Source organism: Homalodisca vitripennis, chromosome 1 (genome assembly GCF_021130785.1).
Source record: "Homalodisca vitripennis isolate AUS2020 chromosome 1, UT_GWSS_2.1, whole genome shotgun sequence".
Taxonomy (NCBI): Eukaryota; Metazoa; Arthropoda; class Insecta; order Hemiptera; family Cicadellidae; genus Homalodisca; species Homalodisca vitripennis.
The window spans coordinates 76909312-76935442 of NC_060207.1; the positions used below are offsets into that span (position 1 = coordinate 76909312).

Below are 26131 nucleotides of genomic sequence, written 5' to 3' on the forward strand. Positions count from 1 at the left end.
AGCACAAACTAGTTTTAGACTCATTATAAAAAAAGTACCTCTGAACCATTGGAAATATCTGACGTGTTGGATAAATTGGCAATAAATTATCCTCAACCTTTATGTATGCTTAATATTACTAAAATATTACAAAAACTTAACTTTAAAACTTTTTGAAGATTATGTTTTGTTTCTGAAACATTCCAGAACACGTAAAATGTATTCGGCTGAAACTTAGTTGTTACAAAACTACCAGTCGTCCTTCTCAGACTTAGCCGGAAAAACTATTTTTGTTGTGGAAGTGTCTGCGAATTCTTAAGCTTCATTAATCTAACATGTTATAAACAGAAACATACTTTTCAATGTTATTACTAAGTTTTATCACAAAGCCCTTAGTAATGGCATATTCAAGAAATACAATCTGAGGTATTTTTCATATACAATTTATAATATGCAACAAATATTCTTTAAACTATCAAGTGGTATTGACAGAAATATTCTTATGCAGTGTCTCATTAACTATTATAATGTTATATCAAAGAACTTACCCATAGGATAGTATTTAATAAATTACACTAACGAATTTTAAGATCTTCTTTTACTTTCCAGGTGCATGAAGGATACTTTGTTCATTTCTTTGCGCCTGAAAATCTACCCCCGCTGCGGAAGCACGTTGTGTTTGTGCTGGACTACAGCAACTCTATGCGTGGTAGAAAACGGGAACAACTTGAGGACGCCATGTTTAAAATTCTGTTTGACCTCGATTATAAAGATTATTTTAGTATAATAGTTTTTCATGATCATACTGAGGTGAGCGATAAAAATTAAGAGAAGATCCACGTTTAAAATAAATTAAAGTTGAGTTCTTTCCTAATAAAGTTAGATACGGTCTAAAGGTTGTCTTTTTAATCATTCGCCACAACAACTGACAACGACACAAACCACCGATAAACAATAGCTGAGTATCTTCTCAGTTTGACATAATACATTATTTGAATTCTCCGATAATTTAAATAACTTTGTGACTACTAAATGAAATATAAACCTTAAGATGGTAATTGTAATAAGTAATTCTACCTGTCATTGTTTGTTTGATAAAAAAATGAAACTGTAAGTAAATTGTTCTTTGTTTAGTTAAATGTAAGTTGGATTAATGACACTTAGAGGAATGAAAAAAAATTGTATGTACATAACAAAATAAAAATCGTTGTATCTACTTTACAGGCTTGGTCTCCTACATCGATATATTCATCCGCACCATGGGATAATGCTCAACACGTCTTAGACGGCAGCTTTGTGATTGAGGCCACGCCTACAAACATAGTTGCAGCTCATTCTTACCTGAAACAATATACATACCTTAGATGTAAGTTGTGTGTACTTAAAAAAAAAAAAAAAAAAAAAAAAAACAGTAAAATCGGTTTGGTTAGAATATTTTTCCTTAAAGTGCACAATTTTTATTCAAAGCTCTATTAGGAGACTGGGAAAATACATACAGACTTCAATTAAGTTGTGGATACTATTAGAAACAGCAATAATCCTATTTGACTTGGTTTGGTTAATACGTTGGCTGGTAGTGTAACACCCTTGATCCAAGTTCTAGTAGGGAACTGAGAAAAATGAAGACCATAATCAAATAGTGTAAGAAACTACGATAATTGCACATGACTCGGGTTGATTCAAATAATCGTTGCTAAACTACACACTTTTCATTCAACATTCTAGCAGGAAACTGGAAAAAGTACAGACTATATTTAAGTTTTGAGTACTGTAAGTAATTTGCATTAACTGTATTGGATGGGATTTTTTTATAAACTATTCAATGCTAATGTACACACACTTCTCATTCAACCATCAAAAAGTTATTTTCTTTCAGATTTGAAATAATAGATTCCTCAGAACATGTCTTTGATTATCTTCGCGTAACAGAGGAAAGAGTTGTTTGCTTCTTTCGAATCACTTTTTATTTCATCTTGATGTTCTCGAAAATTAATCGGAAACAATGTTGGGTTACATCGATTTTATTACGTAAAATATTTTGATAATGCTCACTTTAATAACGGTCCGTGTTATAACTGTTGTCCATGCTATTGTTGTATTCCACGGGTGGTCTTAGAAGACTTCCAGATTATTTAAATCTGTCAAGATTCATCCAGATTATAGTGTGTCAAACCTTATTCCCACACACTACAATCAAGTGGACTTCTGCACTGACGTTGCGCTGGTCAGGCAAACAGGAGTCAATCTCCTCTTGAGTTGTAAACTACGATAACCTTAGTTGACTGCAAAATTGACGTGAGTTGGATAACTGATATACTGCAGCTGACGATTTTTGGCGATTATTGAAAACCAGATATACTTTACCATACAAAAACTAAAAATAAGCACTAGGGATATTTAACTTCGTAAAGACTGCTATACGATCAATGAACTTACTTATTGTTAATATGTTTTTCTATTTAGTTTTGCAATGTTTATGCAATGAAATATCCATCTTATGTACAAGTTCCAGTCATAGTGTTACTCGTTCCATCCTGTTTTACAGCGACAAACATAATGGCGGCTCTGAAAACTGGACTGCAATTGGCCTCTATCGGCTCTGATTTATGGGAGAAAGAGAGCGGTCCACCTCAACCAGTTATCGTATTCTTGACAGACGGACAACCTACCACTGGGGTTAGAATCCCTGACACTATCATCAGTGACACCAAGACTCTCAACACTAACGAGTACGTTTCACAACTAAGTTACTATGAAATACTTGACATAATACATAAGTGTGTGTGTGTTTTTTTTTTTTTTTTTTTTTTTTTTTTAGAGAGAGAGGAAAAAAATGCTCTTTACGCACGTAGTGCCGGGCTCGATCTTGGCCTATGGATTTTTGGTCCATGTGGTTACCAAGACCCATACCGACTAAAACGTAAACCTCTCTTCACCCAGCCTTTGTCCCCCCGCGGGACTGCCGCTAGGTATTACTTCGCGGGGGGGAAGGCATTTAAGCGATTTCGCGCTTCCTCTACTTCTGTGTGGAGAGTTCACTATTCCATAGCCTGGCGTCTCGCCCTTCTGTCTCGCTCTTCCCTCCTTTTCTTTTCTTCCTTCCTTAGCTCTTCGATGACTTCCCTGGAGAAGTCCGTTGCTGCTTTCCATTTGGTTTCAGATGCGAGCATTTCTTTTACTTAAGTTTTCTGGCGTAATCACCACATCACTTAATCTTTCAAGCTTTCGTCGCTGCAAGTCAAATCTCGGACATGTGAAAAACACATGCCTCGCGTCCTCCTCTATCCCTCGACACTTTGGGCACTCTGGTGAGTCCTCGTGTTTATACTTGTGTAAGTATTTACGGAAGCACCCCGTGTCCGTGAGTACCTGCGTCAGGTAGTAGCTAGGATATCCATGTTGGCGATTTATCCAATCTGCTAGACTCGGTATGAGCTGATGTGTCCATCTACCCTTTTCGGAGTTGTCCCAGTGGGCTTGCCAGTGCTCCAGACTCTTCTGTCTTTCTCTTTTTCTGCAGTCATCTCTACATTTTCTTGCTTATGGATTATACACTGGTATAAGCTTCCTGTATTCCTCTGCTAGAATCTCAATTGGCAGTATTCCCGAGGATTACGTGTGCTGCATCCCTGGAGACGGTTCTGAACGCACTCGTAACTCTCAGTGCCATTTGTCGGCCTACAGGATATATCATCCTCTGGCACTCCTGCAGTTTTAGTGCACTTGCCCAGATGGCAATTCCATAGGTCAGTATCGATGTAACTACTGACGCTAGCAGGGCTCGTCGTCTCGGTTTTTGGCCCACCTACGTTTGGCATGAGACGGGATAATGCCCCTCCGACAGCTGCTGCTTTAGTGCTTGCATGCCTCAACTTGGTATTTGAAGTTGAGGCGTGCATCGATCATCACCCCGAGGTAACGGATGGATGGTTTTGACTCGATCTCGTGCTCACCAACTTGCAGCGTGATCGTTTCGAGCTCTTTCCTGCTTGTTATGAGCACTATCTCTGTCTTGTGCTTGGCCATCTTGAGTCCTTGTTCATTCATCCAGACGGCGTACTTACCAAATACCACCTTGAATAGGTTTTTGATATCCTCCAGATATTTTCCCACAATTACGAGGGGCGACATCATCTGCAAAAGCGACGGACGTTACCATCCTTGGTATCCTCAATCTAAGTAGGCCGTTGTACATAATGATCCACAGAAGCGGTCCCAATACCGAGCCTTGTGGGACACCTCCAGTGATCCTGTATCTCTTGATTCCATCATCTGTCTCATACTGCAGAATTCTGTTTGTAAAGTAGCTTGCCACTAACTTTTGCAGGTACTTTGGGATGCCGAACTGGTCGAGTGTTTCCATGATTCGGTCCCACCTCGCAGAGTTAAACGCGTTCTCCATGTCCAGCGTCACTACTGCGCAGTATTTTTTATTGCCGTTTTTTCCATCTATCTCCTGAAATGGCTTCCTTCGCTGTGTTGCCTACCAGGTTAATAGCATCAACAGTTGATCTTCCTTTGCGGAATCCAAACTGTCTGTCCGATAGGTGCCCCTCAGCCATCACCTCTATTCTCGCATACATGATCCGTTCGAGGGACCTTGCTTGCCGAGTCAAGCATGCAGAGAGGACGGTAAGCCGATGGTTCATAGGGTGGCTTTTTTCCTTTTAAGAGAGAAGAACCAGCCTCTGCAGCTTCCATTTGTCTGGGAAGTAGCCTTCTTCCAAGCATCTGTTGTACATGTGGAGAAACATGTTCGGTGCCAGCTTTATCGCACTTTTTAGGGCAACATTTGGGATGCCGTCAGGTCCGGGAGCCTTCTTGTTTCCCAGTCTTGCACTCGCGATGTTTAGCTCCTCTAATGATATCAGCGGTTTTGGATGCTCTGAGCTGAGGTCACCGATCTCAAGCTCCGGGTGTTGTGGGAAAAGATTTGTGACAATCCTATCCAGCAAGTCCGGGCAAGTGGGTGAGGACTGTGGCTGAGTTTTCACCTTTTTCAAATTACCACCTTATATGGTCTACCCCATGGGTCGCAGTTTACCTCTTCAAGCAGTTCATTCCAGCAATGTGCCTTGCTGCTTTTGATCGCTTTCGTTAGTTTTAGTCGCGCTGCTCTATGAGACTCCTTCAGGTCTCTATAGTTCGGCTTTTTCCTAGCTCGCGTGGCTTTTCTTCTTGCCTGAATGGTTTCTTGGCGACTTTTGGCAGTATCACTATTCCACCAGTACATCGGCGGGTGTTCGTTTTTTGGCCGTTTCCGCGTCATCGTGGCGTCGCAGGCAAGGGCAACTCTGCGCATTACTTTTTTCTGTTTCCTCATGTGCGCTGTTAGCGACAATGGGTTCACTATTGAATTCTTCTTGGAATAGTTCTGCGTCAAATTTATTGGCATTCCACCCTCGGAGGTTCGTCGTTTTGTGCAGAGATCTGTTTTTTGCTGGTTCTCTTGTTACCGTTCCAGCTGATGAGCCGATGGTCGCTCTCGTTGAAAAGGTCGTGGACTGTCCAGTCATTCCCTCTTCTGACGATGTTAGAGCTGGCTATGGTGAGATCAATGATGGAGCTTTCCATTGTCCGTCTCAAAAGTCGGCGTGGCCCCTCTGTTGAGGAAAACCATGTCCAAGCAGGACACCGTCCGTAGCAGCTCAGTTTCCTCTGGTATTGGTTTTCTTACTGCCCCAGTCCACTGCCCAGGCATTTAAGTCCCCGGCTATCACGCAGGGGGAGTGCTCTTTAACATCCTCGACCAGTCTATCAAGTAAATCCGTGAACTCGTTTGATATCTAAACTGGGAGGAGCATATACGCTGTAAAAGTGTACATTTCCAAAGCTTGGCCCTGATAAACCACCTTTGCGTGCTGTCGACTTGGTCCTCAAAGGTCCGATTTCTGCATGACCAGATGGCAGCCTTACCTGTGGCGTCTGTCACCCATGCCTGCGTCTTGAGTCTAGTGTAGGGATCAGCGACAATGGCCAGGTCTATCTTCATCTCTATGACCGTTTGGGTGAGCAGATCATGCGCCAGCTCACAATGATTTAAATTGTGCTGTAATACTTTCATTCTCTTCTGGCAGTGTTGCTCTTGTTCTTCTCGTGGAAGACAACACATTTGTAACTACCCACTATGTGCTGGTGGTCTTTGTCTCTTTCGGCGCACGAGTATACAGCGCGGATTTTTCGTGCAGTTGGCTATTTGTGACCTGCCTGACCGCACTTTAGGCAGTTGTTTGACCTGTCAATTTGACTACGGCAAATACTGGCAATGTGCCCCTGGGTTCCAACACTTGAAACATTTTGTCGGTCTGATGACTTCCTTAATTGGACAATTCACTAGACCGACACGTATTCTGCCCCGTTCGCCCATGACCTTTTGGGCGACTTTGTCTGGTAGTTTGACCGAGGCTACTTGGGTCCCCTTGTATGCAGTTCGTAACGATCTTATGCAATTGTCCGTTATTATGGACTCACTGCCTGCTGCTTTCTGTAGGGCCGCTTTTATTTCCTGCACCGTGGTTGTTTCCTCAAGATCTCTTATCGTGAGTTCCACCTCATGCGACTTGCCAATTACTACTGCTTCGTTGCCCAGTAAGTCCGTCACTTTATTTTGGAGCGATTCCAATTTGTCCCCATTCTTTCTGTCAAGAACTATCAACAATTTGTCATTTTTGGTTGTCCTCCTGATCTTGTCGATGTTGTCCTCCATCCCGGCATCGTGTAGGCCAGCTTTGACTTTTCTTAGAATCTCAGCGTAAGTTGTGCTTCCCTGGGCACTAACGAGGAGTGCTTTTGGTAACGCCCTTTTCTTGCGCTGTTCGTAGGCCTTCTTTCTTCTTTCTTCATTTGTTTGCATCTTCCTCTTTTTCTTTTTCCCCGTAGTCTGGCTCCAATCCATTTCTTGTACAGGTTCCTGTTGAATGGGCTCCTTCTCTTGGTGTTGCGCATTTCTGGTTGCTTTGTGTTGCACTCTGCGAGGCCTGAGCTTCGGGTTGTGTGGCTATTTCCCTTTAGAGTCAACTTCTTGGTAGCTCTTTCGGGGGTGTGCGCTCTTTCCTTTTTACTGGCATGCTTTGGAGGGGGCTCTGCCAGCATGTCATTCCTGGCGTCTGGAACAGGTCTTTTCGGACGCAATTTAGTGGTTGAGCCCTCTGCTTTGGCGGTGAAGACTCTTTATATGTATGCATTTCCTTTAACTCGCTTTTGATGCTGGCAAATGCATTTCGTACCTTGTACGCAAGTGCCCGAGTACCACCATTTACGGTCCTTTTGTTCCTATCATCCAATACTTGGATTAGATGCTCTATGGCCTCCTCCATACGTCCTATCTTTGTCAACATCCCCTTCAAAGGAGTACTTGCAGTATCCTTCGTGGCCAAGTGCACCACTACGTTGTTGTCTTCGTTGGTGTTTTCGTGATCTTGGCTCCTCCCCCAAAAATCCATGGAGCCGGCGACGGCCACCGGGGCTTGCACCCGATCGGAAACCATCGGTGGGATTCCCGGGATGTCCGGTATCCACTTGGGGTAGTGTTGTTTTAGACGCACTACTCATAATTGGTTTATTATTCGGGGTTCCTTCCCTATCCTGTGTCCTAGGCAGGAGCCCTTTAACAAGTGCTAGCATCCGGGCCAGATGCTCCTTGGTTTTTTAACGAGGTTGATACTCCCTCCCCCTCCTCCTCCCCTGCCTCTTGAGTGACAGGGTCCCGGGCATTGGGACCGGCGTAGCGGAGTTTGTGTAGATTCCTCTAAATTAGGCTATTGCCATTTAGACAAATGTAATGAATGTAAATGAAAATCGTTTGATAAGTACTTGGTCTTCCGATGATATTGTTTGTCTGGTTATTTAAAAACATGCATGTAACAGAAACGGCCAAGTACAAAATAATTGAATAGTAAAAAAGTAGGGGCTTTGTGGTGAATATTTAGCAATAACAGACAAAATACTGTTTGTCTGGGTCTTCACGAGTCTTCAATCTCCATAATCAATTTAAATGTTTGGAATGGAAACTTAATTTTAATTGATCTCAAAAATTAGTTAATTCTCAACAACGTTTTAATCAAAACCTTTAAAGCCAGGAGAGCGAAGTGCTTAGATTAGATTTCGAAGTCACATTTTTAAGTGTGCAGACTACACAAATCTCTACACTAATATAGTCTACGCGTGAGATGTCTGTGAATCTGAGGATCTTTATCTTTATTTGATTTCTAGATATTGAATATGCATTTGAACTAGCACATTACAATTTTGTAAGATCTATTTGAGAATTCAGAATAGAAGCAACTGTGATCGACCTATTTGGCATGAAATTAAAAAAAGCTAGACATAGCTATTAAGAATTGTTAACTCTTAGCAAAGACATTGTAACATGGTTGCGTTGATAAAAATATATTTATTAATTATGTTAAAGTCAAAGTCAAAAATATTTTATTCAAAACATTTATAAATCTTACAATGTTTCCTACACCCAAGCACCCAAAAGGGCGCGCGAGGGTTAGGGCAATATGAATATACAAATACCATATCTATTTAATCTTCGTGGCAGCTAGCTATTTTTATCGTATTTAGATTTACTACTAGCAATTTAAAATTTTACAAATATGCCAAAACTCAACAACACAACCAAAATGCAAATATTACCTTACACAACAATCATAAATAAACACACAATCTTACAGATTTCTACACACAATATCAGACACCAACAACGTGCTATAGAACATTTTTGCTTATAAAGTTAAATAGTACTAAATAACAAGGAAATAAAATATAAAAATACGATACAACCAGAAACAGACTACTAAATGGTAACATTAAACAATTATTTATAAGTTATATAATTTATACCCCATAACCGAGCCAACATCCTGTTCTAGACCATGCACTACGAGTATGCTCCGCACTCTCTTAAAATAAGTTTTATAAAACACAATCTGTAGACTGTATATTAAATAACAAGGATATATTCTATAATGTGATAACAGGGACATAAGCTAAAGTAATAAAATCAGTTAGACTATGTAATAAATAACAAGGAAATGTAATATAACGATATAACAAGACATAAACTATAAAGTGATAACAACAGACAGACTATATAGTGAATAACAAAACACAAACTATAAAGTGATAACAACAGATAGACTACATAATGAATAACAGGACATAAACTATAAAGTTATAATAACAGATAGACTACAGCGATATAACATAGACAATACTATAAAATTATAACTGATGAAACAGTTAACAGAGAAAACTTTCAGTGCAACAGATTGTGATTAATTAAGTCTACCAGTCTGTTATACTGTATATTGGATTATTTTCATTTTGAATTTAGGTTTACCTACAAATACTATTTCATTGCCAAAATGTTCTACAACTGCATTATACAGTTTTGGACCTAAGTAACAGAACTGGTGTTTACTAGTTTCTTTGTTCCATCTTTTAACCTGTAGCGTAATATACTGTGCAGCTCTAGTTGATCTTTGATATTGTCATAAGGGATAGTTATTAAAAATTTTATGCACATATTGCAAACAACAAAACTTGTGGATCTGAAAAAATGTAAAATATTTGTATTCATTAAATATATAACTCATTCTTTCCCAACGGCAGATTCCAAAAATTATCCTTAAGGCTTGTCTTTGACACATTATTACAGGACGCAATACCGTAGGGTAAGCCCCACCATATGAATTATTGCATATCGCAACGCTTATAAAGTTATATATAGCCTATTTGTGTGTGTGTGTGTGTGTGTGTGTGTGTGTGTGTGTGTGTGTGTGTGTGTGTGTGTGTGTGTGTGTGTGTTTGTTTTGGTAGTATATCTTAAAAATATGACCCTATTATAAATTTGGAATCCTTGTCTTGTTTTAAAGCACTTATAACTTTTTATTCACAGAATCCAAATATTCTGCTTAGCCTTTGGGGAAGATGCAGATTTTGATTTCTTAAAAAAGTTATCACTAACTAATCATGCTTTTGCTCGAAAAATATACGAAGCAGCAGATGCGTCTGACCAACTGAACAACTTCTACAAAACCATCTCCTCACCACTGCTCTCCAACATCACCTTCACTTACACGCCTGATCAGGTAGGGATGTGGTTAATCAAATATATGCAATTTTTGTTCCATTCATCGATTTGCTTGTATTTAATAGTTGACGTGGATAAAAGTTAAAACTTGTTTAAATTCAAACTTAAGTTAAAACTACAAACAAAGTTACTGTATATAAAATGTTTTCAGTGTGGCTTAACCTTAACAGCGTTTGTTTAAACTTGTATTTCGTTGAAAATTTTGAACCATTTTCACTTTGTTTCAACAAGTACATATAGAAAAATACTCTAAGGGTTTTTACATCTTTTTTGTACTTCATAAAAGTGATCATTTAACTTACGTTAAGTTACAGCCCCAGTGAGTAATCTTACCATTACGGTTAATTACTTTTAAGCCGATTATTGCATGGATAAATATTTAATATCTTTAAAACTGTCCAACATGAAATCTGTTCGTAAGAACTGAATTTAAATTTAACAAAAGCTTGTTAATAAAATTAGTTCCGATACAATTCTAATATTTGTACATAACTGGAGTTAAGAGAGATTCAAAGTTCAAAAATCTATGTAAATTATTCCAAATACAATATATTGTTTCTTTAATAATTAAACCAAAGCAATTGTGGGTAATAAAGAAGTAGTGATAAAATATTGCTTGGTTCTAAAAATTCATAATGATACGTTTTCTGTATGGCAAAATACTATATGATGGTTTGGTTCTGTGTCAGGTTGACTATTCTTCAAGGACTAAAGTTGATTTTCTTGTATTCTTCAATGGATCTGAAATTGTGGTCGCTGGGAAAATAAATAACCAAATAAAGGCCAAGGAAACTATCGGGGAACTGAGCGGCCTCACTGCAAATGGGCCAGAGAAATATCCCATCGTCATTGATGTTATGTCTATCATATCTGTGACACGGAGCACCAAGAATGTTGGTAATGAATGTCTTTACAGTATTACGATTAACTCGATTGAATAATATCATTCAAACAAATCTCGTCTCGTAATGTAATAAGTGTTTCCTGTAAATAAAACATAGCAACAATATCTACTGTACAATACCCCATGTTCGTTACAGTGGTTCTAAAGATAGAGAGAATAGTCAAACAGATTTTCACTGGTTTTTGTTGTAATTAATTTCGTTGGCATTTTGTAGGAATAGGCGTGGCAAAAATATTGACTATTAAATTGACTGACTAACATTTAATTTAAAATATGATTGTTCTATGAAGGTCACTTGGAGAAGATGTGGGCTTATTTGAATATACAGCAACTGTTGGACGAGGCCAATTCATTGGACCAACGTGACGAGATTGCCAAAATAAAAGAGAAAGCTCTTAAATTGGCTTTGCAGGTAATTTTACTTTATAATCTTTGAGGTTTTAGTCTTAAACAATTATGGATTAGTTATCGGATAATAGTAGGAAAGAGTGATGACAGAAGAATTAATTTTGAAGGCATAGATTATCTCTCATGTTTTATTTACCTGTTCAAGCTATTCGTTAAGTAGGCCTACAGAAAAACTTAATCACAATTTAAACTTGCCTAATCTGAATGCCAGAGAATGTTTGAAGTTTTAATAAATATGATCCATGAAACAGAATACGTCCCATAGAAACTTATTAAGGTGACTCTTTGGATAGTATAAACTGAAAATATACTTTGCAAATTAGTAGACCAATCTGTAAGACAACCTTCCGTTAAAGTTAGGCAATTTTTGTTGTCCACTAATAAAAAAGAAGAAACTAAGAGACCTAAATAAATATTAAAAATTAAATAAATCTGATTTAATACAATTCTGACACACATAATGATATAGGTATAGAAAAAGGATCTGCGGTGCCGAGCACGAGCACACCAATATATACGCGATTGGCGCGCGACTGGCGGCGTCAGGTGGAAATTCCTTCCTTTCTGAATAGCCCTCGTACAGTATAGCTTGTCAAAACAGTTATAAAAGTTTCAGGTTTGCATTGTGTATAGTACCGTATATATGTTATACGGTTCTGGGTCTGTACACCATGAATTTCGATTAGAAAGCAAGAAAGTGCAAATTTGATTCACGTACATAGTTTCTAACAAAGGTAATGACTTTTTGAACTTATCCCTAAATATCTAAACACTTGGATTTTGGTGGGGTTAGTCCACTTTACATTTTAATAATTCAATTATACCTGAAAAGCGACTGGTAATTGAAGGTTTGCCAGTTTTATCCAGTTATTTGACTGCTAACGTTCAAGTCAAAACTAATGGCATTTATTAGTTTTAAAACTTCAAAATATGTATATATTTTTGAACTGTTATATTTTGATAAATCACTTCTTTTTAGATAATTGTGTTGACGAGTTCAAGCAACTCCTTCTCCGTAGGATATATATATATATATATATATATATATATATATATATATTTCTCTATATATACCTATTATAAGTTGTTTGGTATAATTTTTCTTGTTACGATGTTTACAATCTATCTATCTATCTTCTATCTATCTATCTAGATAGATAGATAGATTGTAAACATCGTAACAGATAGATAGATAGATTGTAAATATCGTAACAAGAAAAATTATACCAAACAACTTATAATACACTGCAATAGTCACAGAGTATCGCTTTTCTCGTGAGTCTAAGATGTCAATGAATAACGGGAGGACGAAAAACGGCAGGTGCTGGACTGGTCCCAACCCTCTGCGTTCGTCAGTGAGGGAGTGCTTGCATGCAAGGCAACTACCTGGTCCCTCAGCCGCAATCCAGAATTGCTAATATTGTATTACTCATATATATATATATATATATATATATATATATATATATATATATATATATATATATATGTATGACAATTTACTACAGTGATATTTTCACTATCCTAGATGATTTCCTTCAAGCAGACCACCAAAGGAATTCCTCACACATTCTTTTTAAACTTTTTCCATTTCCATAACTCTTTTAGATTGCCATGAATTCTTGTAATCATAACATTAAATTTTACTTCTAGAATTGCGATATACCTGCTAGGATTATTTTAGGACTTCTAATAATCATTTTGAATTTCAGGATTTTAGTCCATGTAACAGTCCGTATCTTTAATATACGGAATAATAAACATAAGGTCGATATACCCTCTCCTGTTTCTCTAATATACGTACTTGTTGACGAGATTGGGCTCCTCTGACTCTAATCTTCTACACGCCACTGAATCTTTTAAACACATACCAATATCATTTTGTCTACGGATTTTTAAACCTGGAGATGATTTAGTAATTAAAAACAAATGAACTGTTCCAGTATTCTTTTGTGACTCCACTCACTTCCCTTGTTGTCGTCAAGCCGAACGAGACCGAGTCTGCTGTGGACACGATACCAGTGAGTCTCGGTGAGTGTCCTGATACATCTCCCCTCATGGAACTATAAACACAGAAATTAACGTGAAAAGGTTTTACGTATTAAGATTAAAATATAATTTTCATCTAGAATACAATTTCCTCTATTCTAAATTAGTACCTGTTATGAAAGGTATTTATATAAAATTTTAGAATGCAATACGATTTACGGAGAAGTAGGAAAATATAAAAAATACCGTTTATAATAAATGTATCTATTCAATATATATAGCATTGTTTAGAAAAAACTTAACACTCTCTATCTCTTGAAAAAGGCCTCAAAGATGTCCTCTATCTCTTGAAGGTGACTCAACTTCTTCGCCGTAATGTGCCTGCGCAGTCAATGTTTTAAACACATTTTATTGAGATATATCATTAACCGTCCATGTTAAAAATGCGTTATTTACCTTGTCCGTGCGTACTACATTTGTAACAATCATTGTCTTCTCGTCATAAAACGATCACGTTCATTGCTGGTGTAGACTGTGCGGGACAGTGAATGTGACTCAGCCTCCGCGCAGTAAAGTGTCTGCCGCAGTCAATGTTTTAAACACATTTTATTGAGATATATCATTAACCGTCCATGTTAAAAATGCGTTATTTACCTTGTCCGTGCGTACTACATTTGTAACAATCATTGTCTTCTCGTCATAAAACGATCACGTTCATTGCTGGTGTAGACTGTGCGGGACAGTGAATGTGACTCAGCCTCCGCGCAGTAAAGTGTCTGCCGCAGTCAATGTTTTAAACACATTTTATTGAGATATATCATTAACCGTCCATGTTAAAAATGCGTTATTTACCTTGTCCCTGCGTACTACATTTGTAACAATCATTGTCTTCTCGTCATAAAACGATCACGTTCATTGCTGGTGTAGACTGTGCGGGACAGTGAATGTGACTCAGCCTCCGCGCAGTAAAGTGTCTGCCGCAGTCAATGTTTTAAACACATTTTATTGAGATATATCATTAACCGTCCATGTTAAAAATGCGTTATTTACCTTGTCCCTGCGTACTACATTTGTAACAATCATTGTCTTCTCGTCATAAAACGATCACGTTCATTGCTGGTGTAGACTGTGCGGGACAGTGAATGTGACTCAGCCTCCGCGCAGTAAAGTGTCTGCCGCAGTCAATGTTTTAAACACATTTTATTGAGATATATCATTAACCGTCCATGTTAAAAATGCGTTATTTACCTTGTCCCTGCGTACTACATTTGTAACAATCATTGTCTTCTCGTCATAAAACGATCACGTTCATTGCTGGTGTAGACTGTGCGGGACAGTGAAGGTGACTCAACCTCTTCGCCGTAATGTGTCTGCGCAGTCAATGTTTTAAACACATTTTATTGAGATATATCATTAACCGTCCATGTTAAAAATATGTTATTTACCTTGTCCTTGGATTACATTTGTAGTAATCATTGTCTTCTCGTCAGTGAATACAGCTGACTGCAAAGTCAGATTAGAGTGGGCGTTACTTGTCCGTGCGTACTACATTTGTAACAATCATTGTCTTCTCGTCAGTGAATACAGCTGATCGCAAAGTCAGATTAGAGTGGGCGTTACTTGTCCGTGCGTACTACATTTGTAACAATCATTGTCTTCTCGTCAGTGAATACAGCTGACCGCAAAGTCAGATTAGAGAGGGCGTTACTTGTCCGTGCGTACTACATTAATTGTTGCAATCATTGTGTTCTTATCACCCACCAAACACCTTCATTGCTAGTGTAGACTGTGCGGGATGGTACAGGGCACTCAGCCTCCGCGCAGTAGAGTGTCTTCCGCAGTCAATGTATTAAACACATATTTGGTCAGGTATTTTTCTCTATCTCATCGGGGTTTTTAAATTTGTGTTTATTAAATTAATCTAAGTTATACAAATCAGGTAACAAAACTTACCAGGAAAGTACGATGACATATTAGGTTAATTATGGATATGTTTGGGTAGAACAAATTGGTGAAGGGAGTTAATTATTGTAATAGACCTGTGTGTAATTATAATTACTTCAAAACTGCGGGAATAGTATTTTTAGTATTAGTTTTGTTTCAAATATATTAAATTTTAATGTCAGAAATATCAAAATTAAATAATTGAAGATACAATTTTACACAGAATTGCCTTACAAGGATTATATCCCCATAAAATTATGTTGGCTATAGTGAGATTCCGAATGTTTTTTCATAATTTCTAAAACCTAATATCCTAGAACGTTTGTGTCTAGAATTATAAATGCGATTCTGACAAAAATATGTAAAGCTGTTTACTATAGTGACATTCTGCAAACTACTTCCTATTTATGAGTGTGCAGGGCAGAAGAATTATTTTTATTTTCTTAAGTCTGCATACTAACATTATGGAATGTCGGGCTGAAATATGGAAAAACTGGAAATAATTACGTATTACAAAAACTAGAAGGATGAAAGCGATCGGATTGTCTTTAGCCTAATTGACTTGGAAGTAGAAGTAATCTGAGCAGGTTCTGGTCGAAATCTCATCCAGGGAGTATGAAGTATGTTAACAAGGAATACGAGTATACTTACTCTCAGATGTAAATATTCCATTCTCTTGTGTGACAAACAATAGAAATGATTAAGAATGTAAAGTCACTTTACATATTGAAATTGAAGATGTGGACAATGACACTAAAACAATTAAGATTTTGGTAAAAAGCCTTAATCAAAGATAGGATTTGAACATAATATTTGATTGGAACAAACAATTTAATCTTTATTTAACCAGTTCCTCATCACCAATTCTTACGCTGTAAATAGTGAATAAATTGGGTTAAATTATGATAAGTCGAATAACAATTGTTATAAACCACCTTTTTGATCAGCAGGAAACTATACATACTCCGGTTCCGCCCCGCTGGCATTTTTATTAAATCCTAAACCTGATGGTAAGTTTCCAGTTATTTTCATCTTAGAATATTGTACATTAATTTTGGTTTAAATGTTAGGGTAGCCGGCTTTGAGAGGAAATGGAGTCGTAAGTGATAGTTGATTCATATGAGTTATACTTATTGTTTAATATACTCGTATTTGATTAGTGTTTATTACGATTACTAAAAAGAGTTGACCATTTAACTAATTAAACGCTAATGTTGCTAACTTGCAATAAACGCTGCATTACAATAACAAATATGAAATTGCTACGCACACCAAAAGATGACTTCACAATTCACGTGCTTCTCACTCAGGCACATTCAGTAATCATGAAGATGTTTTAACTATCCAATTTAACGGATAATATTTTTCCTGAAATATTTCTTAACAAGTAAATGTACAAGAAAATACTTCGTCTGCAAATGTTGAACTCATCGACGTTATAGGAATGGCAGCAACACAGCGAGAATGTTAGTTTACTGCATTGAAGGACGCAGTATTAAACGTTAAATACCGTTATACGTCTCCAATTCTCTTCAATTAATCGTCGGATATTTAACGCTGAAATAATATCATACATTATTCTATATTGTTAACGGGTATAGGAATAACTATCAGAGAAGTTATAAGACGTGAAGCATGTTATCGCTGTAGGATAATGAAATTGCAAATAATAAGCCGGGTATGAAACTCCAACTTATTTATATAGCATATGTACGAGTGTGTCTATACATATGCGACTATATAATATATACATAGTCTGACCTTCTAGAATATTATTCTATTACGTCACAGGCACTATCTCACGAGAAGTTTCCATTCGCCGCAATTAGTGTAGGGTAGCTTCGAAGGTGCTGCTGGTGGCCGCACTGATATCTGGAAGCATCGACGTCACAGGCACTATCTCGCGAGAAGTTTCCATTCGTCGCAATTAGTGTAGGGCAGCTTCGAAGGTGCTGCTGGTGGCCGCACTGATAGCTGGAGGCATCGACGTCACAGGCACTATCTCGCGAGAAGTTTCCATTCGTCGCAATTAGTGTAGGGCAGCTTCGAAGGTGCTGCTGGTGGCCGCACTGATAGCTGGAAGCATCGACGTCACAGGCACTATCTCGCGAGAAGTTTCCATTCGTCGCAATTAGTGTAGGGCAGCTTCGAAGGTGCTGCTGGTGGCCGCACTGATAGCTGGAAGCATCGACGTCACAGGCACTATCTCGCGAGAAGTTTCCATTCGTCGCAATTAGTGTAGGGCAGCTTCGAAGGTGCTGCTGGTGGCCGCACTGATAGCTATAGCTTGATCTTATTACACTAATCAGTTCTTCTTAGTCCCAACGAAACCTACCCAATGATAGGGACCATCTCGTTCTCCCCTATAAATGGAGAATAATCTGACTTAAGTTTTGTAGAATGAAAATTATTATTAATAACAATTTATAATTGTTTGGCAGCTCAGAAGATGTGGCAACGCTGGCAGGTGCCCACCACGCCATCGTATCCGAGCCAGCCGGGTGAGTTCATCTTAGGATATCAAAGGTGTCGTGTCATTTGTTTTAAACGTTTGGATACATTGCTGTGTGCAGTGCGAGTGAGGAGGACATTAATTTATAAGGAATAGTTGACGCATGTGAGCTATAATTATCTTATTAATATTATAAATGCAACAGTATTTGAACAATGGTGTTTGTGTGTTTCAATGTTTCACACAAAATCTAATGGACAGTATTATACGAAATGTAATATGGACATTGCTTACATATTAGAAAGCCAGTATTGTGTTTGTATCAAAGAGTAATGTTTACTTAGTTATAATATAAGTGGAATGACAATTATTATTAATAACAATTTATAATTGTTTGGCAGCTCAGAAGTGGCAACGCTGGCAGGTGCCCACCACGCCATCGTATCCGAGCCAGCCGGGTGAGTTCATCTTAGGATATCAAAGGTGTCGTGTCATTTGTTTTAAACGTTTGGATACATTGCTGTGTACAGTGCGAGTGAGGAGGACATTAATTTATAAGGAATAGTTGACGCATGTGAGCTATAATTATCTTATTAATATTATAAATGCAAAAGTATTTGAACAATGGCGTTTGTGTGTTTCAATGTTTCACACAAAATCTAATGGACAGTATTATACGAAATGTAATATGGACATTGCTTACATATTAGAAAGCCAGTATTGTGTTTGTATCAAAGAGTAATGTTTACTTAGTTATAATATAAGTGGAATGACAATTATTATTAATAACAATTTATAATTGTTTGGCAGCTCAGAAGTGGCAACGCTGGCGGGTGCCCACCACGCCATCGTATCCGAGCCAGCCGGGTGAGTTCATCTTAGGATATCAAAGGTGTCGTGTCATTTGTTTTAAACGTTTGGATACATTGCTGTGTACAGTGCGAGTGAGGAGGACATTAATTTATAAGGAATAGTTGACGCATTTGAGCTATAATTATCTTATTAATATTATAAATGCAACAGTATTTGAACAATGGTGTTTGTGTGTTTCAATGTTTCACACAAAATCTAATGGACAGTATTATACGAAATGTAATATGGACATTGCTTACATATTAGAAAGCCAGTATTGTGTTTGTATCAATGAGTAATTTGACTTAGTTATTATAAGTTGAATGGCAGTTGTTAATAATAATTTATAACTGTCTGGCAGATAGAGACCGTGTGCCCCGCTGGCCTCTTCCTGTGTTATATGTAGGTGAGTGTCCTCTTATTTTAATATTAGAATATTTTTTTGACTGGCCTTAAGTACTAGAATAAACTTCTTTGTACAGTGCAAATTGCGAGAATATAAGATTTACTAATTACCCATAGCTCTTGTACAAACTATGCACGAGTGGTTTACAAGCACTGTAAAAAATGTGTGAACAATTACGAGAATATAAGATTTACTAATTACCCATAGCTCTTGTACAAACTATGCACGAGTGTTTTACAAGCATTGTAAAAAATGTGTGAACAATTACGAGAATATAAGATTTACTAATTACCCATAGCTCTTGTACAAACTATGCACGAGTGGTTTACAAGCACTGTAAAAAATGTGTGAACAATTACGAGAATATAAGATTTACTAATTACCCATAGCTCTTGTACAAACTATGCACGAGTGTTTTACAAGCACTGTAAAAAATGTGTGAACAATTACGAGAATATAAGATTTACTAATTACCCATAGCTCTTGTACAAACTATGCACGAGTGGTTTACAAGCACTGTAAAAAATGTGTGTGAACAATTACGAGAATATAAGATTTACTAATTACCCATAGCTCTTGTACAAACTATGCACGAGTGGTTTACAAGCACTGTAAAAAATGTGTGTGAACAATTACGAGAATATAAGATTTACTAATTACCCATAGCTCTTGTACAAACTATGCACGAGTGTTTTACAAGCACTGTAAAAAATGTGTGAACAATTACGAGAATATAAGATTTACTAATTACCCATAGCTCTTGTACAAACTATGCACGAATGTTATACAAGCACTGTAAAAAACGCGTGAAAAATTACTAATCAATATATCGAAGGATATGGAAACAAGGTATGTACATTGAGGTTGTAAGTAGTTTTCCTGTTTTTGACTAACTAGTTTCAAGATTTTAAAACATTGTTATTTAGGCTATATTGGAAATCTAAGCCTTGTGGCAGTAAATGAAGTTTAATGTTTCCCGGAAAATAATGATGATTTTAGGTTTATAATTTTTCTCTTCTTGGTTCCATATTTGGAGAAATTTAAACGTATAATGAAGTTTAAAAAATAATTATAAATATGAGTTTTAAGACTTTTAAAAGGTTTTTTTATGTAACAACATTATAAGATATTAAAGGCTATAGAGGCTTATTTGATTTTATTGAACATAACATTTGAGAAGTTGTGAAGACTTTTTTAAGTTACTTTTTAAAATTATTAAAGTTGTTTTGTATAGGATTTTTTAAAAAGGCGTACATAGAATGTTTGTGTTTATTTTATGTCTTTGATTAACTTTTACAGGGCAAATTTATTTTTCTTTAATTTTTGAAGTGAAATACTCTTTTATACAGAGTGAGCCAAATCACCTGCGTCATTGATTGTAGCGGTATAACAAGTGAAGTTAGATACTCCATTTTAAATGTACCCCTCCTCCTACTACATATGGCTAAATAAGTCGATAAAATTATTTTGAATCCCACAAAAAATCTTTAAGGGGTATTTTTGGGCAGTGAAAGGTTGTTTTTGAGAAAGTTTTGATTGTTAAGGTGGGGAGAGTGGTACTTCACTTTAAAGTTCTCTTGATACAAATCATTTCAAAGTTTTAAATTTATTTTACTGTAAATTAACAGGGTGTTAAAAATAAATAAAAACACAGCTTTAACAGGTTTTTTATTGTTACTTTATTGAACAACTTATGAAATTGAAATTGTTACCCAAAATAGTTGAGGACCTATCCTTCCAAAACAATAGTAACTATAGTAAGGAAGTTCAGTTTCAAAAAAGTCGACATTTATTAATTATTAACATTTTTTAAACAATGTTAAATATAACCGTATGGGTTTCTTTACACTAAATTAAAGGTAGTAAAAAGCAAATTTGGTACTTAAACTTTGGCTTTATATCAAGCGGTTTTGGTTCTGTAGATAAAAATAACAGTTTCAAATGATTTAAAGCATTTTATTCAAGCAGGAAATTGTATTAGGACAGTTAAACACTTCTAATACTTTGAAACGTCCTTCACCGAGCTCACTAATTCCACAGTTGTTCAAACTGTTGGCCATCGCTGCCGATGCAAAACTCTATCCACCCTCTCAAGTTGTCTACTGAACGTTGAATTTTTATTTGAAAATGGAATATAGGCTACCGCATTTATTATTCTTTCCATATTATCCACTCAATGTCTATCCGTCTGGTCTTGTAGCATAAACAATACATTTCACCTACCCCCATAAGATAGTAGTCCAAACAGGCCAGATCTGGAGAACGGGCGGCATAATCGACTGTTGCACCCCCTCCCATCTATTTAATTATTGTAAACCTCGACCAGGAAACAATATGGTGGCTAGCTTAGGGATGGATCGGGGTTGGCGCTTCTACAAAGTCTAGCACTTGTAAGGGTATTGGCTTTAGGGCGCCACCTCATTCGCGAGAGACATACAAGGGGAGAATGAGAAAACCATTCCTGACGCCGGCAGAAGAAGAAATGTCCTTAGGGAGTAGAGAAGCAAGGGATTCTCGCTCCGCTGGATACGAGGGTTAAGGCTTTTATACAATACCAACTAAGATCAGGTCTATGCCGAAATCATGGAAGTTAGCTTATATATATATATATATATATATGTAATATAAATAATAATAAAATTATAGTAACCAGTACACAACTAACTAGTGTATCAGCTTTTCAATAACTTTGAGAGATTATTAATAATATCGACTGTTTGGATTAAATTACCAACGGTTAAATACTACGCTGCAAGTCAACCCATTAATTTCTTGTAACGGAACCAGCAGAGAAGTATAATCAATTAGGCACCTATTTCGATATTTTTGAGCTTAATATAATGCCAAGGCAATTGAAGTTAAAGCACAATAAGTACACAAAGAATCATATGCACCAGGAGTTCAAGCCCGAATAATAATATAAACACCTGCAAATCGAGCTTACTTATAACTAACGATGCAGAGCTTGAGAGCTACAGTTCATTACCACAAGAATATCGAATATGTACTGTTCAAGCAAAATAGAAGCGAACCATGATACCTTATCAGTAGGTTAAGTAAGACATCGTTAAGGAAATAATTGCACATATCTCCATTCAAATTTCCGTCAAAGCAGTGGGAACCAATTATTCTGTTTCCAATTATGCCACACCACGTGTTCAGCGACCAATACCTTTGATTGTCTACAGAGCGCATCCAATGTGGATTCCCGAATGACCAATAACGCTTGTTATGGTCATTCATCTCACCGTTACTTTTAAATGTCGGCTCATCACACCAGAAACATCATTAAAGAATTCTGGGTCTATATCATTCTTTCCATGAACAAGAGTTAATACTCTGAAGATAGTCATCTTCAACAAGCTCTTGATTTAACGATATCTTGTAGGGGTGCATCATGTTGTGAAAGATTCTCAAAACTGTCGTTTGAATCAACCCAGAGACAGCACTTCTTCGGCTTGGTCTTGTAGGTGTTGTACAGCACCCTCGGCAGATTTTTCACTCCTAACTGGCCTTGCAATCTTTCAGGGAAGCGTTTAGTGTACAATGCACCAGCTGCAGTCAAGTTTTGATAACACTCAATGAAAACCATCAACATATCATACGCCTATGTACTGGTTTAAGCCATTTAAACAATTTTCTAAATAAAATTACAAACGTAACAAAATTACAGAAATTTTACGGTGAGTAAGTTTTTTATAAACGTTTCCTAGCTATTTTTTTTGCTTATGTGGCACTGAATTGACTATTTCAAAATTATTACACCATGTTACGCTGTATAACAATGAAAAAAACGTGCATTATAGTTATTGTTTACCAGAAGAATAAAAAACATCAGCTGACAAAGGTTGACGGTCGAATTCCAGAGAAGATAAAAGCACAAGAACATGAAGATAAAGCAAATTTCCCAGCATACTCATCGACAGACATCGACACTGGGCTAGTGGGCTTCGTATTAGAGGATGATAAGAGTGTGAGGACCTACAAAAATTATACGCTTTTAAGGAGATTTATTAAAGAGTGTTGATTATTTGGATAAGATTGTTTGAACAAACTTGGAGTAAATCAATTGAAATTGTTATTTTTGTCTGCACAACGAAACCACTTAATTAAAGCTTTAAACTGGTGACAAGGTTAAATAAACCGCATGAGTTTATTTAATATTATTTAGTTATAACAATTTTTAATTTTAAAAAGTAAAGAATTTTTAAATGTCAAAACTGTTTAGAAACTGAACTTACTTAGTTATCTTTTTGGAAGGGTATGTCTTCAATTTATTTGTGTAGGATTTGGAGTTTCATGAATTGATCAATAAAGAAAAAATAAATAATTCCTCTTAAAGCAATTCTTTTGGAGATTTATTTTAACATTCTGTACATTTACAGGAAGATATATTGAACATTGTTTTTAATGACTTGTGTCAAGAGATATTTAAAATGAGGTACCACACGCCGCGCCGCACCATTACATTTAAAAACTTCCCAAACACCACTCACCCCCACTCCCCCAAAAATACCACTTTCATATTTGTTTAGGAGTTAAAAATAATTTTATCAATTCTTAGGGGGAGGAGTGCAGTTGAAACGGATAATCTATCTTCACTTATTGTACCGCTTCAATGAGTGGCCCAAGTGGTCTAGTCAACTCTATTTAATTGTATATATAATAGTACATATACACTTATTGAGCGTAAAAATGATCCTCTTCTTCATTATCGTACAAATAGAAAATCATAATTATTATTTATATAATTTAATTTTAATTTATACAACTAATAATTTGGTACACGCCTATGAATAGACAGAAATATGAGTTAAGTTATTATTAGTCGATTGGCAATCATTATAAATCATAACAATTTTTTATTCTTTGGCAGAAGACTACTCTTCTACAGTACCTCCGCCCCGTTGGCCACCAGCTCCAGAAAGTGGGCGTGAGTTTCCTATTGTTTTTATCTTAGAGTATTGTTGATGCGTTTTAAATGAATAACTTGCTGTGCATAGTGCAAATGGGGAGAATATAAGATAATTCGTTACGTCTAACTCTGGTAGAAACACATGTACGTCTGCTTACATGTATTTGTTAGTATATCAAAATGTTTTGGGGCAGTTTGCTTTAAGAGAGTAATGCTAAAATCTCAAAAGTAAATTTTTGAAATTTTCTAATATGTTTAGCATATTATTCCGAATAAATACATAATTTATATACCTAGATCTTTTCGGCCTGTATTTGTCCACAGAGCTCAGTTTCATAAAGTGTGTATAATACTATATGACAAAATAGAAGGAGACTACAAGTTTTGTTTTCTATTATTGAGAGCAATGTTGGCTAAACTGACTTATTCCTATTATCTTATTTACAAACAAATGATGTGAGATAAATACTACCAGTCATTATATTCTTGCTTATATTTTTAAAAACTAAGTTTGAACGAGTTAAAATTAGGGGTAGCTGACACTGTGGTGACATTTTGAAAAAGATTTAGATAGAGCACTGTTTTGAAGATTTATGGATAAGCTCTTATACAATTGCAGGCCTGAAAACAATTGATCACTACAAAGTTTTCAAAGCCGAATCAGCAGTATCTGAAGCAACAAAGAGCAGTTGAAGCGGAAAAGGGAAGACCAGGAAAAGGAGGCCAGTTCAGACTATGGACCAGGCTTATTTTTAAATGAGTAAATAAAATGTCTTGCCACTCAGTGTCTTACCTTATATTACATAGGCAAACTTCAAACGCGATTTCCCCCAAAAAACTGTATTTTTTGCTTTATGTGCATGCTATTCAGTTCACTTTGAGTGGGGTTTACATCATTAACTAAGCTGTGGGTAATATGGGAGACCAACTTTAATTCTGAAAAATTCAACAACATTTGTTTATAGAAATTATTCTTTATAAAAACCTTATTTTTACTCGTAAGAAAAAATTGATGAATTTCAAAATAATCAAATAAAAAACTTTACCAGGTTGTTAAAACTATGTAATCCCATATGATTTTTATTTAAAAGCTGTATGTTTAACAGGACATTTACCGGAAAATGTCAAATTTCGCATGGTTAAGATAGAAATATCAATACCCCTTAAACAGTGTGTTTGTGTACACTTTAGGACTAAACATTTACCCTCCATGTGGAGGGGGTTGTAACAAATGTGAAGGGTTTTACAGGAAAAGTACTAGATCATAATATTTTTGTATGCCTACGATATGTATGCATATTTTAGTTCCAAATAATGTTATCTATAATATTGAGTAGGATTTGGTTATATTTCATGAATTGGAATCTTAAAAACTCAAAGCTTCTTTAAACGTTAAGCTAATCAATTAAAATTATACAACATAAACATCTTACAGATTGATAATACACAAACCATATGTAAATATATTATCATTTTCAAATAGTTTTAATTTTATTTTGAGACATTATGTTTAGAATAAGTTTAAAATAAATTACATAATTTTAAATACTATATAGTAAAATTATTAATTAATTTCCTTTTCCAACGACAAGGAGTATTTTAGTTTGTTCAGCTGTCATGAAGAGCTGAGGGTAAAGTACATAAATGAATTAACTACTACTTCAGTGTGTCGAGACCATTGCACTCTGATATTGTCTAGCTGATTGAGATTATCTAGTTCTCCCCCTTAGACATAGAGTTATGTAAGGTGACTTATTATTAGTCGAATAAAAAATTTTACATCACCATCACTGTTTGACAGGATACATCCATCCTGTCTGGGGTCAGCCCTACTGGCCTGAGAACGGTGAGTTCTTTTAGTTTTCCTCTTAGAATTTTGATTGTGTTTTAAATGTTTGTACAGCTTTGTAGAGCGTAAATTGGAGAATATACGATTTATTCGTGATCTCTAGCTCTGATAGAAATGTACGAAAGTTTGTTTTACATCAAGTAAGTAATATATTAAACTTAAGAATGTACTTGTCCAAGGGATAAATTTCAGGGATCCAAATCCTTATTTGCACAAAAATCTCGTACAAAAATTATAGTTAATTCAGTTAAAATTATGTGTAAAAGGATATTACTTTTCACAAAATTACTTTAACAATTATTAATATATCTTATTTAAAAAATGAAAACTTTTA

General features: G+C 36.2%; 1 protein-coding gene across 3 annotated transcripts in view; it reads left to right on the plus strand.

Moving 5' to 3' along the window:
• The window catches only part of LOC124365073 (inter-alpha-trypsin inhibitor heavy chain H4-like), a 49482-nt gene that overhangs the window by 19618 nt on the left and 3733 nt on the right, over positions 1-26131 (plus strand). The window contains exons 8-20 of one of the 3 annotated variants that reach the window (XM_046821004.1): positions 589-789; positions 1204-1345; positions 2525-2708; positions 9884-10076; positions 10768-10975; positions 11273-11394; positions 13334-13421; positions 17765-17824; positions 18177-18233; positions 18586-18642; positions 18989-19033; positions 23910-23966; positions 25750-25794. In XM_046821004.1, coding sequence (XP_046676960.1) covers positions 589-789; positions 1204-1345; positions 2525-2708; positions 9884-10076; positions 10768-10975; positions 11273-11394; positions 13334-13421; positions 17765-17824; positions 18177-18233; positions 18586-18642; positions 18989-19033; positions 23910-23966; positions 25750-25794 — 1459 coding nt within the window. The remainder of the gene's footprint in view (positions 1-588; positions 790-1203; positions 1346-2524; positions 2709-9883; positions 10077-10767; positions 10976-11272; positions 11395-13333; positions 13422-17764; positions 17825-18176; positions 18234-18585; positions 18643-18988; positions 19034-23909; positions 23967-25749; positions 25795-26131) is intronic. The other 2 variants (XM_046821012.1, XM_046821021.1) reach the window with 2 other exon arrangements.